We start from the raw sequence: 13,342 nt of genomic DNA on the forward strand, positions 1-13,342 counted from the left end.
GGCAGCGTAATTATGTTTTCTGTCAGTCTGGCGGTGTGGGATGACCTCTGCTGGCTATCTGGGGTATAGCCCATTAAGGGATTCCAGGAAGTGGTGTTTATTATGTTTAGACCTTTGATACTATAAAATATTCAATATATCAAACGCTACAAAACAGTCACTGGTATAAAACATCCCCTGGGTAATGCCACCTGTTAGTAGGTTAGTACATGTACAGTACTGTATTAGACATGGGACAGGTGGAGTAACTTCCCCTATACATTTCCTGTATATACAGACATAATATCCTGTGTGCACAGATAAGTGCAATCTGTTTCTCACCAATCTGTTACCAGTCCTACACAAGGATAATTATAGAGAGGGCACATTAGGTTTTCCAATAGCAGGCGAATATATATATATATATATATATATATATATATATATATATATATATATATATCTATATCTCCATCCTATTTACCCACTTTTTTTGCTAACCCCCCCCTTTAAAGAGCTGTTGCTATACACACACTACATAGTCAACTCTGTATGGGGAGCAGCTCTCTGTCTCTAGCATTGGGTACACCATGGGTTAAAGCTATTTAGACAAAGATCAAAGAAAGCAGAGAGCTGACAGTGCAGCTGTGCGGCTGCCCGTATACAGCTTACTGTGTACAGACCGTGCATAGCAATGTCTCTTTAGGAATTGAGGGGTGTGGGTTTCTGCTTAGCGAAGATTTCCTCAATGAAGGGGTTACAATAAGTTAACAAAATTAATTCACCAAAAAATTGCTCATATATTGTTATAAAAAAAAACTTAGCTAGTTTTAAATCATTCAAACAATGATATTTTTTAATGATTTTTTTTTTTATGCAATAGGACTGCCACCTATAAAAATGGTGGACCCATATTTTATACTTGGGACATTTAAACCCCATCCCAAAGGCCTTGGCATACCCACTCAGAATGCAGCTTGCACCAACCCTTTACGTCCCTGTGCTTGGGGTTATTTTTCCAAAAGCAGAACTGTGTTTTAGTATGTTCACCAAAGACATCCACCAATGTGGACCCAGTCCTGCTATAGCATCTCTTGTCTATTTTTTTCTACAAGTTAGTTATGGGTTAGACATACCCTCGTGTGTAAACTTGACATCGTACGGCAGAGTTTTAGAGATAAAGGAGACTGAGCTTCCCAATGAAATGAGTTTGAGGTTTCGACAGAAAAGTTAACGTCACTTGTTTTTCCTCCACTTCGTGTCTGTACGGACATTTTGCCTACAAAGTGTGGATTCTTAGATATACCATGGCAATACCGAACCAGAACAGACCTGAACGTGTAGGTAACTGAAAACAGGTCCAAGTATTTAACCACTTATAATACTTTGTACGAAATTAAATCTTGGCCATGGAGTTCATGTAATATTTATCTATCTGCGGCTTTGGCTTTGCTCTTCATCAGTGACCATTTTTGATTGCCGAGATCCTCTTCTGGATGGTGACTGTGTCATAGAAGGGGTCCCAGGAAATACTGGATCTAAAAAGGATAAGTTTGGGTCATTTACACCTCAAGCAATAATATAGACTGTACCTATATCTCAATCTGGATGACGATTGTTTAACATTTGAATACCGGTGGTTGAAGAAGTTGGGTGAAGCCCTAGGGAGTCCTGGAAACATGGATACAGCCTATGGTTGTATCTATGTTTTCCCGGACTCCCTAGGGCTTTAGCCAATTTCTTTAGCCACCAGTATTCGAATGCCAAACGATCAGACTTGAGCATACGCAGTTGTGTCTAAAATCAAAAATTTCCCCTAAGTACATGCATCAAAATGTTATAGATGTCCAAAAGCACTGCCCGAACACCCAGCAATCGTACATATCTTACATATTTTGTAAAGACTGACCTAAGACTTTGTACCCAGCTCTCTCTTTCTTCGTGACTTGCAGCGGACAATCGATAGGATTGGTGGTTTCCTTGCACTTTTTTCCCATCTGCTTGGCTCTTGCACGCTTTAATAGTTTGCCCCCTTGCATGAAGGTCAAAGCAGTGCTAAGTAAAGTAGAAGACATGATTTATATTAGTTCTTGATGTAATGCCTAATCGAATATAATAATGCAATGCTTAAACTTCCTTGCAGTTTTTAAGTTAACCACTTGGGGGATCATATACTATTTAAAAATTCTAACCTTTATAAGTATTTTTGCTTAAAGCAGTTAGAGGTGTCCCACAAAGATAATTAAAGGATTTTTTTTAAAGGATTACATTAGCTGATGAGATATCCAGGTATATACCCTAGCTAAACACTTAAAGCATACAGTACTTGCCAATAATACTGTACTCTTAAAGCAGACACATAATCACCTCCACCAATACAGATCAATTACATATATTACTCATGTGCCACCAAAGCAAGGGGAATAAGCAGGCTGAAGCCACGTTGTTTATATACAGGAGCCCAGAAAATGGATGAACAGCTCTGCATTTATTGAACAGTTTTGTTAAGAGTATTAACTTGGATCTCTCATTAGTGAAGTTTTGATCAGTCAAGGTCTGGGTCTTCAGATCCCCTTAAATTCTTAAAGGGGACAAGTAAGAAACTGCAGGGGGGGGAGCTATTCATTGTTATGGAACCGTTGAAAGGAGCTGAGTGCTCTGTACTCATCTCTCTCAGCTGAACCATGCTGTACCCATGGCTCATTCAAAACAAAGGAGCCACAGACTGATATGGAGATCAATGGGTAGTACGGAGGTTGGATCCCCAACAAGCTCTCACTTGTCTCCTATCATGTGGTAAGTCTTTTTTTTTTTTTTTTTTTTTTTTTTTTTTTTTTTTTTTTAAAGGAATACTCTTTAAATATTACTAGGTAAAAACCCTGACTGGGCACTTTACTTCCTGACTGCTTCGATCACTGTGTTGCTGCAGTAGACTTACAATGGAGACCATCTTCTCGCGTGAGACTGAAAAGGCTGTAGGGTATAAGATGCTAAGCCCCTCTGCCCTTTTGCCTTGCCCTTCTGCCTGACTAACAATCCCAGGAACCATAATGGGAGAACACTTTGCTCTTTGCTATGAAGACTCTACTCTTCGGGACTAGACCAAACAACGTTCTTGTCCACTATTAGAGATGAGCAAATCAGTCACAAATTCATTTAGCAAGATTCATTAAAATGTCAAATTTTAGAAAATTTTAATTTTCGCCCTGAACAGCAGTGGACTTTAGTGGATCATTGACATGGATCACAGACTGAGTTCACTGGACACTTCTCCCACAGCACCCACACACTGGGATACCAATGGGTAAACTTCACCCACAGCACTCAGACTGGATTCATTGGACACTGGGTTCACTTCTCCCACATCACCCACAGACTCGGATATCAATGGGTTAGCTTTATACCCACAGACTGGGTTCACTGGACACTGGCTTCACTTCTCCCACACACTGAGATAACTTCACTCCCAGCACCCACAGACACCTACCCACAATGGACTCTCCTATCCTCTCCCTATATTTCTTTCTCTCCCTTCTCCCTGCCTTTCCTCTCTCCTCTGAACACACAGCCAACTGCCCACCTCCAGGAAGTGGATCACACTATATACAGCGTGAGTGGGACTTTTTAGTTGGGTAATGTGTAATCCTTTGCACCTGCCCAGTGACAGTACTGTAATTAAATATATATGTCCGCCATGTTTAGCAAATTTGTTAATAAATTACACTGCATTCACTCTGCAAAGCAAAGCGAACTAACAAGACTATTCCCAGCAAATCCAGCTTCGCTCATCTTCATCTTCTATTACGACTCATAGTTACCGGCTTCTTAGGGTCTTCTGCTAATTCTACGCATAGGTTTTCCAGAGGAATTATTCCAAGCGGCTCTTTATCCTGGAAGAACATAAATATAGGAGGCTGTTAATACTTCTCCATTTCCACCTGCTGCTCATGCTGATCTTCATCCATGTGACATTCTCACCGTTGTATATTCAAAATAATAGAGACAGTTGTCCTTGAGAATGAACCATCGCTTCTTCCAGGTCTTGACGCGGCCTCCTGTAACAAGTAATATCAGCTGCTATCAAACAGATCGGTGGCATAATAAAGAGAAAATTGGACATTTACTTCTTAGATGCTCGCAGGTCACTGATAAAAATTGCCTTTTTAAATGCAAATGAATTGATACATACATGTCATTATATTGTGTATAGAGACAAACATTATTCCCATATATATTTATGTTAATACCAGCTTCATTTTAAAGGGGTCAAATGGTAAAATTCCCCCCCCCCCCCAAACACATAATTTAACTGCATAGGAATTCTGGGATGATTGGTAACCTCCAATAGAACCTAATATTCTTGATGGTGTAGTTCAGGGACAGTACAGGTACCTCTAAAGGCTTTTTTACATGTATTCCACACTGAAATCCAATTCAAGTTCACTTTCTTTTGTTTGTTTTTTTCAAATAGGGGGGGGGGGGGGGGGGGGGGGCGACATAATAAAAGAAACCAACTGATAGTTAGCTCACCTCATATGCTGGGAAGATCGCAGTTCATTAGTGGAGGTTGCTTAGATTCAACGGTATCCACCCGTTGCTTCCAGGAGAGAGAGTATGGAAATGGTTCCAGCACTCCAAAGGAAAAGTTAGAACATCATACTTTATTGCATATCCAGGCTAAAAACTTACTGCTTAGAAGAATCTACGCATTTTGCGCGCATGCACGCTTAATCATGACCATAATGAAGCACGCATGCGTGCGAAACGCATAGGTTCTACTAAGCAGCAAGTTTTTAGCCTGGATATGCAATAAAGTATGATGTTCTAACTTTTCCTGGAGTGCTGGAACCATTTTTGTACTCTCCTCTTCTCCAGGGGGACATAATAACCAGTCCCTACTCACCTCTTCTCGTGCCTGGCATCTGCTGCGTGACTGGCTCTGGAACCCCCACAGAAAGGGATTTTCAGTTGTGATGACTTTACAACTTGGGAAGAAATGCCCCTCCCGGCTGATGGATAGCAGTGACTGCAGCTGCATCCTGCCCAAATCACTGACTGGCTGAGCGGCCAGTCAATTAGCCAGGTTGTGTCGCCAGCTCTGGTTGAGATCCCTGAGCCTGGCAGAGGCCCCGGAGCAGCGGTTGGGCGCTGAAGAGACACTGGGAGAGGTTAACAACGTATCTGTCATCTGCATTGGGTCTTGTAGCTAGACCATTCTGCTTCCCTGAAGTCGCCTCTAAGGGCAGCTAACTGCATAGAGATTTATACAGCCCTCATTAAAGAACTGAATATACTCAATAGGCATCTTCAGGTAATTGACGACTCCTACTTGCACCCTGCTCATATACTCTAAAGCATTATTCTGCAATGTGCAGTGTAAAGTCTGTCCTTCAAGTAGAGGAAGATGTCCTTCAAGGGGGTTTATTCAATACAAAAGCATCTCCTTATAACATATGTTGGGTTTCAATTCCTCATCGGAGTACATCGACATCCGCGTACCATTTATTTGTGATCTGTCTCCTGCACAAACATCTGTCTATGTCAGCCAGACACAACCAGGACAGGTTTTCAGTATGTGCAGAACCTTTAATTTATATAATGAATAGGTTTCATTCTAATGACTGCCGCATAGTCTTTCTTATGGTAGTTGTTCAGTAAAACACATCTAATGCATAGTTTTTTTTTTTTTTGTTTTTTTTTTTTTATAAGGCAGCGCTTTAGAAAATTGTAGGGCTATGTGGTTTATAATCATTGCTAACAGCTTTGGGCATCAGGGCACTTATTGGGATCAATAAAGTTGATTTCCAATAGTTTAGCTCCTTAGATAGCGAGGTCAATAGTGACTGCTGCTGCTTCTAAATTGTTTGAGGGAAGGGACTCCTTTTTCCTGGTTAAAATGGTAGATATGTGATTTCATGTATTGTTTTAATAGTTCACAAAGAGAGAAAACTAAAATATGTAAGCAATTCTAGAATAAAGCTTAAAGGGGCACGGTAGAGAAAAATATGTTTTTTAAATTAACTAGTGTTAAAAAGTTATACAGATTTAAAAATTACTTCTATGAAAAGAAAAAATAAAATCTTAGGCCTCCCAGTACTTATCAACTGCTGTATGTCCTACAGGAAGTGGAATATTCTGAGTCTGTGACAGGAACTGTTCGATGCAGAAAAGGTTTTCTACAGAGATTTGCTACTTACTGTTAAAGACAGAGATGGCAGCAGAGAGCACTATATCAGACTGGAAAGAATACACCACTTCCTGCAGGACATACAGCTGCTGATAACTACTAAATTACTTGAGTTTTTTTTTTTTTTTTTAAATAGAAGTAATTTACAAATTCGTAAAATTTTCTGTCCCCGGATTCAGAAAAAAAATATTTTCCCCAGGGGTATTCTAATCTGGGACATTTTGTTTCTTATGCCAGTAAACAACAGTGTAAGGTATTTTGCAACATTTTACAGAAAATGGACAACCCCTTTAAGGCCCTTAGAAGGTTGTGTGGTTTTAATGGGTTAAAGATTGTTGCTACTTTCTCATATGTGAAGCAATAGCAGTTCACATCCCCCATTTACAGTACGTGTGTGAGATGAGGTTCCACATTACTTCTTCTTCTGTAAAATCGACTTCCTTATTGCATGTGCTTTTTGCATACATTATACTTCCCATTATATCGAAACATTGCACTTCATTAATCAAACTGAAAAGGCTAATATCAGGGAACGTGTAAGACAAGTGTTTCCCACCCAGAAAAAGTGCTATCACTTACAGTGGTTTATTACAGATGAAGTGAAGGTGACATGCTCCTCTCATGTTCTTTGCCTCTCTGATACAAATAGTCATTTATACAAATACCATTAAAGGGCTTGTCCAGTTGTATGTACTTAAAGGGAATCTGTTAGGTCCATGGGCTCGGGACCTGACAAGTCAGGAAATCAATGCAGTCACAATGAGCACTCAGGCTGTCAATCACTACTGTCATGGTGGGAAGAGGCCTCATGATGATTAACAACAGTCAGGATGAACAGTTAATAAAGTTCATTGTTTCCCACTCTGCATAGAGTGCTCAGGAGAACAGCATTGGAACAATGTTCTTTTCATCTGTGATGTCTTGGCCTAGTTTGCGAGGCCCTGGTGGACCTGATAGGTTCCCTTCAAGATTAAATTGATTTAAACAGATCCCTTTAAGTTTAAATTCATTTTTACACCATTTTAGCAAAATCTGAGGTGGATTCCATTAATAAACTAAAAAGAGAGAGTGGTTGTACAAAGTAAATTTCCTGGAGTCCGTAGGCAGCACAACAATAGCTTGTGCTGCCTACAGACTCCAGGAAAAGAAAATTTCCGGTTAGTAATTTGTAACACTTCCTGTACATCCTAAGGCAGCACAAGCTATTGTTGTGCTGCCTACAGACTCCAGGAAAAGAAAATTTCAGGTTTAGTAAATTTTTAACCCGTTCCTTTTTGAAAGACCTGTCTCAGCCACTTATTTCAGTGGGTGTCATGTAATACTTTGTCTGTGATGGAGCTGAAGGTTTCCTCTATGTGGCTGTTTTGTGAGTCATGTTTCATTGCACATATTTTCCCACAATGCCACTTGCTTGTATGCACAATGGAGACTAACTGCCGATATGTCTGGGATAGACTGGAAGACTGCAGTTAAACTGAGCATGTGTGGACATCTTAATGGATTTTATGAGGTAAACATAACCAAATGCAACAGGTTCTCAAAATAAAGGAAGAAAATCATATAAATTTCTCATTCCATAGGTTTTGAGCAATGTTTGTACATTTGAAATCTGTATCATTATTTTTTTAAGACCTTGTTTTAAAATAAACAAAACAGCATATACCCGGGGTCGCACTCCCATGCAGAGACATGAACTTCCCACACAAAACTGAACATTCAGTAGCCAGCGATATAAGCAGTCTATTTTCAGAGGCTTTTTTTTCTCCCAAGAAGTCTGATTTCTCCCAGATATTCACACTTAATGGCTCAAGCATAAGGGCATCTGTTCAATGATATTTTAGTTGAGCTCTTTTGCCTGATGAGACATGTTAAAATGATAAGACAATTGGTTGTTGAAACCACTGAAGACCAGGAATTTAGAAAGAAAACTAAAACAAAGCAGGGAATAAGAAACCACTGGTCACCAGGGACTTGGCTAAGAAACCACTGGTCACCAGGGACTTAGGCTAAGAAACAACTGGTCACCAGGGACTTGGCTAAGAAACCACTGGTCACCAGGGACTTGGCTAAGAAACCACTGGTCACCAGGGACCAGTGGGCTGCGAGCGGAGGGCCTGGCTGCGGGCTCGCGATCGCAAAACGATTGCAAAATGATTTTTCCGTACTACATATCGTACCGTCTAAACGCTGATCGTTATGAATAAAAAATCGTTACTCCGACATCGTTAATCGTACGATCGGGCCAATTATCGTTTCGTGTAAATGCACCATTACAATTATCAACACTGAGTGTCGTTAGAACTGCTTCTTTGGATGATAAACGACTTGTGTAAAAGTGTCATCGATCAGCTGAGGTGCATTAATGCACCATTCACATCTTTTGTGCAGGTGGTAAAAATGTATTGCTAGAAAGCAGCAGCTCAAAACTGAGGGAAGGAGACGGATAAGGTAACGACATGTTTGGATTGAATTGTTAGGGTCCTTTTACACATAGCAATTTTTCCACCATATACGAGCGCCAATCAGCAAGGATGTCACTTGATTGCAATGCCTTTTACATGGCACAAGAAATCAAGGGCCCTAGGTTGCACGAACAATCCTTGTTTATACTTACCTGTGTTATAAGTTTTCTTTTTTTGTTATTGGGCTCACATCCCCTCTTTATACAGGAAGATGTGTGCCCCACAACAATAAATTCAAAAGCCTGCTCTTTCGGCCTTTGAATAGCTGTTGCTGAAGAAATCAGATGCAGCCTATGGCCACGTTCACATGGCATAAGAGACCAGCCGCTCCGTGACCCGGCGGGGTCATGGAGCGGCCGTTCTCTGAAAAGATCATCCCGGCCGGTGCTGCAGTACCAGCCGGATGATCTTTCGGCCTGCAGAGTTCTGATGCGGGCACATCCATGCACGCCCGCATCAGAACTCACCTCTGCACTCTATGAAGCAAGCGGCAGGAGCCGCTCGCTTCATAGTGTGCACTGACAGAGCTTTCTGCGGCCGCTATGCACTGAATAGTGGCCGCAGAAAACTGACAGGTCAGTTCTTTGCAGCGCTGCGATAGATCCCGGCCGGAGTGTATAGTGTATACGCTCCGGCCGGGATCCGATAGAAGGCTGAGCAGTGTAGCTTTTCGTAGCTTTACAAAAAGTTGTGTCGTGTGAACACAGCCTATGACTGTATTCATATTTTCCCGGACTCCCTAGGGCTGCATCCAAGTTCTTCAGCCAACGATAACCAAATGATGAACGATCGGACTCGAGCATGCTCTATTGCTTATTTTTAAGTCAGCCTGAGCCCCTACAAATATCTAGCGCCAGAAAACCACTTTTAACATTTTTACCATGTCTGCAGTAAGCTCTCTGGTGCCTTATCTTGACAAATTAGGGTCATGTGTTCAGCGCTCTCTTCCCCAGTGTATGGTATATATAAAGCTGGCTCTCAGTTTACTTCAGGAAACATTTAAGTGATTTGGTGTTTGCTGTAAACCACTTTCCATCTGCATTCACATTCTGCGTGGAGACTTTAGCTTTTATAATTTTTTTTAAGAGCTTAAATTGCTGTAATAACATACAATCGTACAGACCAAACATAATACCTCTCTATCTACCCTCCGATATGGAAAAAAGCAAGATCCATCAATTCAGGATTTTACTATCATTTTCTTTTTCTAGTGTTGCGCTTATACTTCACAATAAGCTCTTAGTATAACACTTTTCTAATTTTCCTGATGGCTAATTTACAGCTCATAATGTTACTTACTAAACTCCTCTACCCACTTAAAGGGGCTTTCTGTAATTTTCCCAAAATTTCCCAGGAGCTTATTGTATTCTTTTACAAAAACAGAACTATACTATATTGTATTCTTTTACAAAAACAGAACTATGCAGCGATTAGCTGCAACCTTTTGGGCTGAGTATATGGGATTTTCATCAGGGCAAACCTTGCCAGGCACTATGGAGGTTGGTGTCAGACCAGCCATGAGCAGATGGGTGACCCTTTTTTTTTTTTTTTTTTTTTTTTTATTTGTCCTCCCATCCCAAACCCTTGGAACTTTTTTGGAAAACCCTTTTAAGGCTATGATTACATTTAGTATAACACCGTCTGTTGGATAGCAGGGCGGCGTTTGTCACTTCCTGCAGCCAACTCTGCGTGCAAAATTTTCTTTGTTATTTTAACAATTGTAAAAAGTCGAAACACAGCGGGCGGCATCACATTGAATTCGATGCAATGCTGCCGCTGCAGAAGAGAACAGACCCTGATTTCATTGCAATTAGCATCCGTTCTTTTCCAAAACACAATGGTTTGGGAACAAAGTTTACTGTTTATACAACTCCCATCGATGACAATAGAAGGTATGTAAACTACGTAAAATTGTCGGTTCAGCTTTTTTCCTGCCTTCTTGACCATTTTCAGCAGCCAGAACCAGTCTGAACAGTTCCAAGGAGACCTGGATTTCAAGATAGGTGCAGGTCCAAGAGGAGGGATTCACATCTATCAGGCATCTATGACCTGTCCTGTGGATATGCCTTAAACGTCCATGTGCTAATACTTCTTTAAAGAAGTATTCCATGTGTAGAAGTTAAAACTTATCCACAGTATCCAGGATAAGGCATAACTAAGAAATCTCAGAAGATCCTGAGTATAGGGACCCCTAATATTTTCCAATGGTAGCACCACTATATATCGTCAATCAGCTTGACACCCTCACCCGATAGTATTGAGTGGTCGCTTTCTGGACTCTAATGTCAATAGAACCATAACATTTCTTATCTACATTAATATTCACTAGGGTCCCACGTTGGGTTGCTCTGGGCATCTGGAGGTCTGGCTGCTGGGGGCCCCCCACGATCTTGAGTATAGGGACCCCAAAATCCCTGCTGAGTGGAGCTGAGGGCCGCACATGCGCGCAGCCTCTCCATTCATTTTCTATGGAGCTGGAGAAGAGTCAAAAGCTAAATTGAGCTCTCTTCTGGGGCTCTGTAGAGAGTGAATGGAGCATCAGTGTGTATGTGCTCCCTGGAGCACCACTGGTGTGGGGGGTGTCAATATCCCAAAGGCAGATTCAAAATTAACATATACCCTGTAAAACAATGTGTGATTCACTGACTGTAAACCTCTTTTTGCCCCCAGAGACATTCACAGCACCTTTCAAGCTAGAAAGAGACCTCTGTCAAAGATTCCATTGGTCACTGGCAAATTTAGCCAACTGCTGCACAATGGACACAAATGGAACATGACAGACCCCGTTGACTTTAATGGGTTCCTTAGGGTTTTTCTGCTCGTATCTCATTTTGCGGGATTCTAGCAGGACTAAAAATACTGCATGCAATGCTATTTTGTCCCATTGCTTAAACAGATTCTGAAACAGTGGCCCCTAAAGGAGCCTCCAATTCAGATGTGAATCAAGCCCTATCTGTAGATATCTATAGGGTCCTATCCAAGTTGAGGTAATATTGCATAAATCCTTTTATACTTCCAAACCGACAATTTCTTATACCTGTATACTTTATATAAGAAATATTTCATAGTATTCATTATACTTTCCAGTACAATTAAATTAACCCTATTCCCCCAACAACTTTCTGTTTTCCTACCGAACCCCTAACCATTAACTCCATCAATCTGGTTTTCTATGTTTTCTCTGCCAGCAGCACCTCTAACAAATCAAACACAGTTTTCAACTCCTCGTTTGGGGTAAAGAACCTGTTTCTCAAAATCACTTCACTTCCATTCCACCATTGTGACAAATACGCTTTGAGAAAATAATGAAACACCGCCAAACCACCTTGCTTGTCTGGCAAAGCTAAAGATAACCTGCACACACATACATAAGCCTTGCAATTGTTTCCAATCCAAACGGGGGCATTAAAACATCAACTCATTGAGGAAGCAACAGCATTTTTTTTTTGTTAACTCTATCTTATCCATTGGTGACAGTGGTGACCTATTCCATTTGCCTAATTTATATGTAACTTTATTCATTGCTGTTGGAATATTCAAAGTCCCATAATCTCTGGGATCAGCCATCAAATTATGCCAAAGTTTTTTCATTATTCCTAATTTTTGGACTCTAGGTCTCCTGAGACTTTAGTATCTGGGGGTGGTACTATATTTCCATACTGGAAAATTTTTACTTATTTTTTTACTTTATTAGATTTTTTAGGTTCTTATCTGTATTGATCAACAACTAGAAAATATTGCCAGTGTACAGCAACATTTTGGCCTCTTCTCCCCACCCCAAAGTCCTGTGTTATGTGATTTTTTTTTTTTTTTTCCTGATCTTGATCACCATGGGTTCAACGCCAAGAAGGGACATCCCTATCACTTTCTTTTTCTTTAGCTTGAAGCAACCCAATGAAGCTCCATTTATACGTAATTTATCAGGCTTGATAAGTGTATATGACGTTTTTTGAGATGTGGTGTTTCAAGTCCACTCGGCCATTCAGTAACTGTCACAGGGTCTTGCCTCTGCTGGGTCCTGCATGGCTAAGTGGGCTTAAAACGACATGGCTCAAAATGCGTCATATACCAGGAATCGGCTGGGGACCTGAGCAGCCCGATGTGGGACCCATCGATGGAACTGGGGAGGTAAGTGAATGTCATTGCTTTCATCCACCCACTCCTCGGCCATATTGATAAAAGCCCTCCCACTCAGAGTACCCCCTTAAGGTCGGATGATGAATGAAGACCAAATGGACTCAACTTCAGTCAGCAGAATCTAAGGCACCACTTTAATGCAACCTCAATCTTTAGTGGCAAACTAGATTCAGGTGACTCAGCGGACGCAGCCTGACTCTTAGATTAAGGCCATGTTCACAAAATGTATTTTTAGCATAAATCCCATCCATTGTTGCAATTTGCTACAACGACCGTGATTTATGCTAAACATACGTTGTATCGGAATGAATGGATTCCTGGCCGGAGTGTACATACATAGTATACATTCCTGCCAGGATTCCATCCGGCCGAACGAAAAACTGCAGAAAAGCAGACACACAGAACACGTCAGTTCACACAATGGAGCACGCGGCTCCAGCCACACGCTCCATTGTGTGCGGCGGTGAATTAGGAATCGAGCGCACACACCGATGCGCTCGCACCTGAATTCACCAGAAATGAAGGTCGTCCGGCCGGTACTGCAGTACTGGCCAAGATCTTGTCTAACACCGGACGG

At 41.2% G+C, this 13,342-nt stretch overlaps 1 protein-coding gene across 4 annotated transcripts in view; it reads right to left on the reverse strand.

Annotated features, from left to right (window-relative positions):
- Positions 1-502: 502 nt before the first annotated feature.
- Positions 503-13,342, reverse strand: part of CYTH4 (cytohesin 4) — a 50,493-nt gene continuing 37,653 nt past the window's right edge. For all 4 annotated transcript variants that reach the window (XM_069967145.1, XM_069967146.1, XM_069967149.1 and 1 more), the window contains exons 10-13: positions 3,958-4,034; positions 3,798-3,869; positions 1,889-2,034; positions 503-1,517 (exon numbers count right to left, since the gene is read on the reverse strand). In XM_069967145.1, coding sequence (XP_069823246.1) covers positions 1,439-1,517; positions 1,889-2,034; positions 3,798-3,869; positions 3,958-4,034 — 374 coding nt within the window. In that variant the 3' untranslated portion in view covers positions 503-1,438. The remainder of the gene's footprint in view (positions 1,518-1,888; positions 2,035-3,797; positions 3,870-3,957; positions 4,035-13,342) is intronic.

Source organism: Dendropsophus ebraccatus, chromosome 4 (genome assembly GCF_027789765.1).
Source record: "Dendropsophus ebraccatus isolate aDenEbr1 chromosome 4, aDenEbr1.pat, whole genome shotgun sequence".
NCBI lineage: Eukaryota > Metazoa > Chordata > Amphibia > Anura > Hylidae > Dendropsophus > Dendropsophus ebraccatus.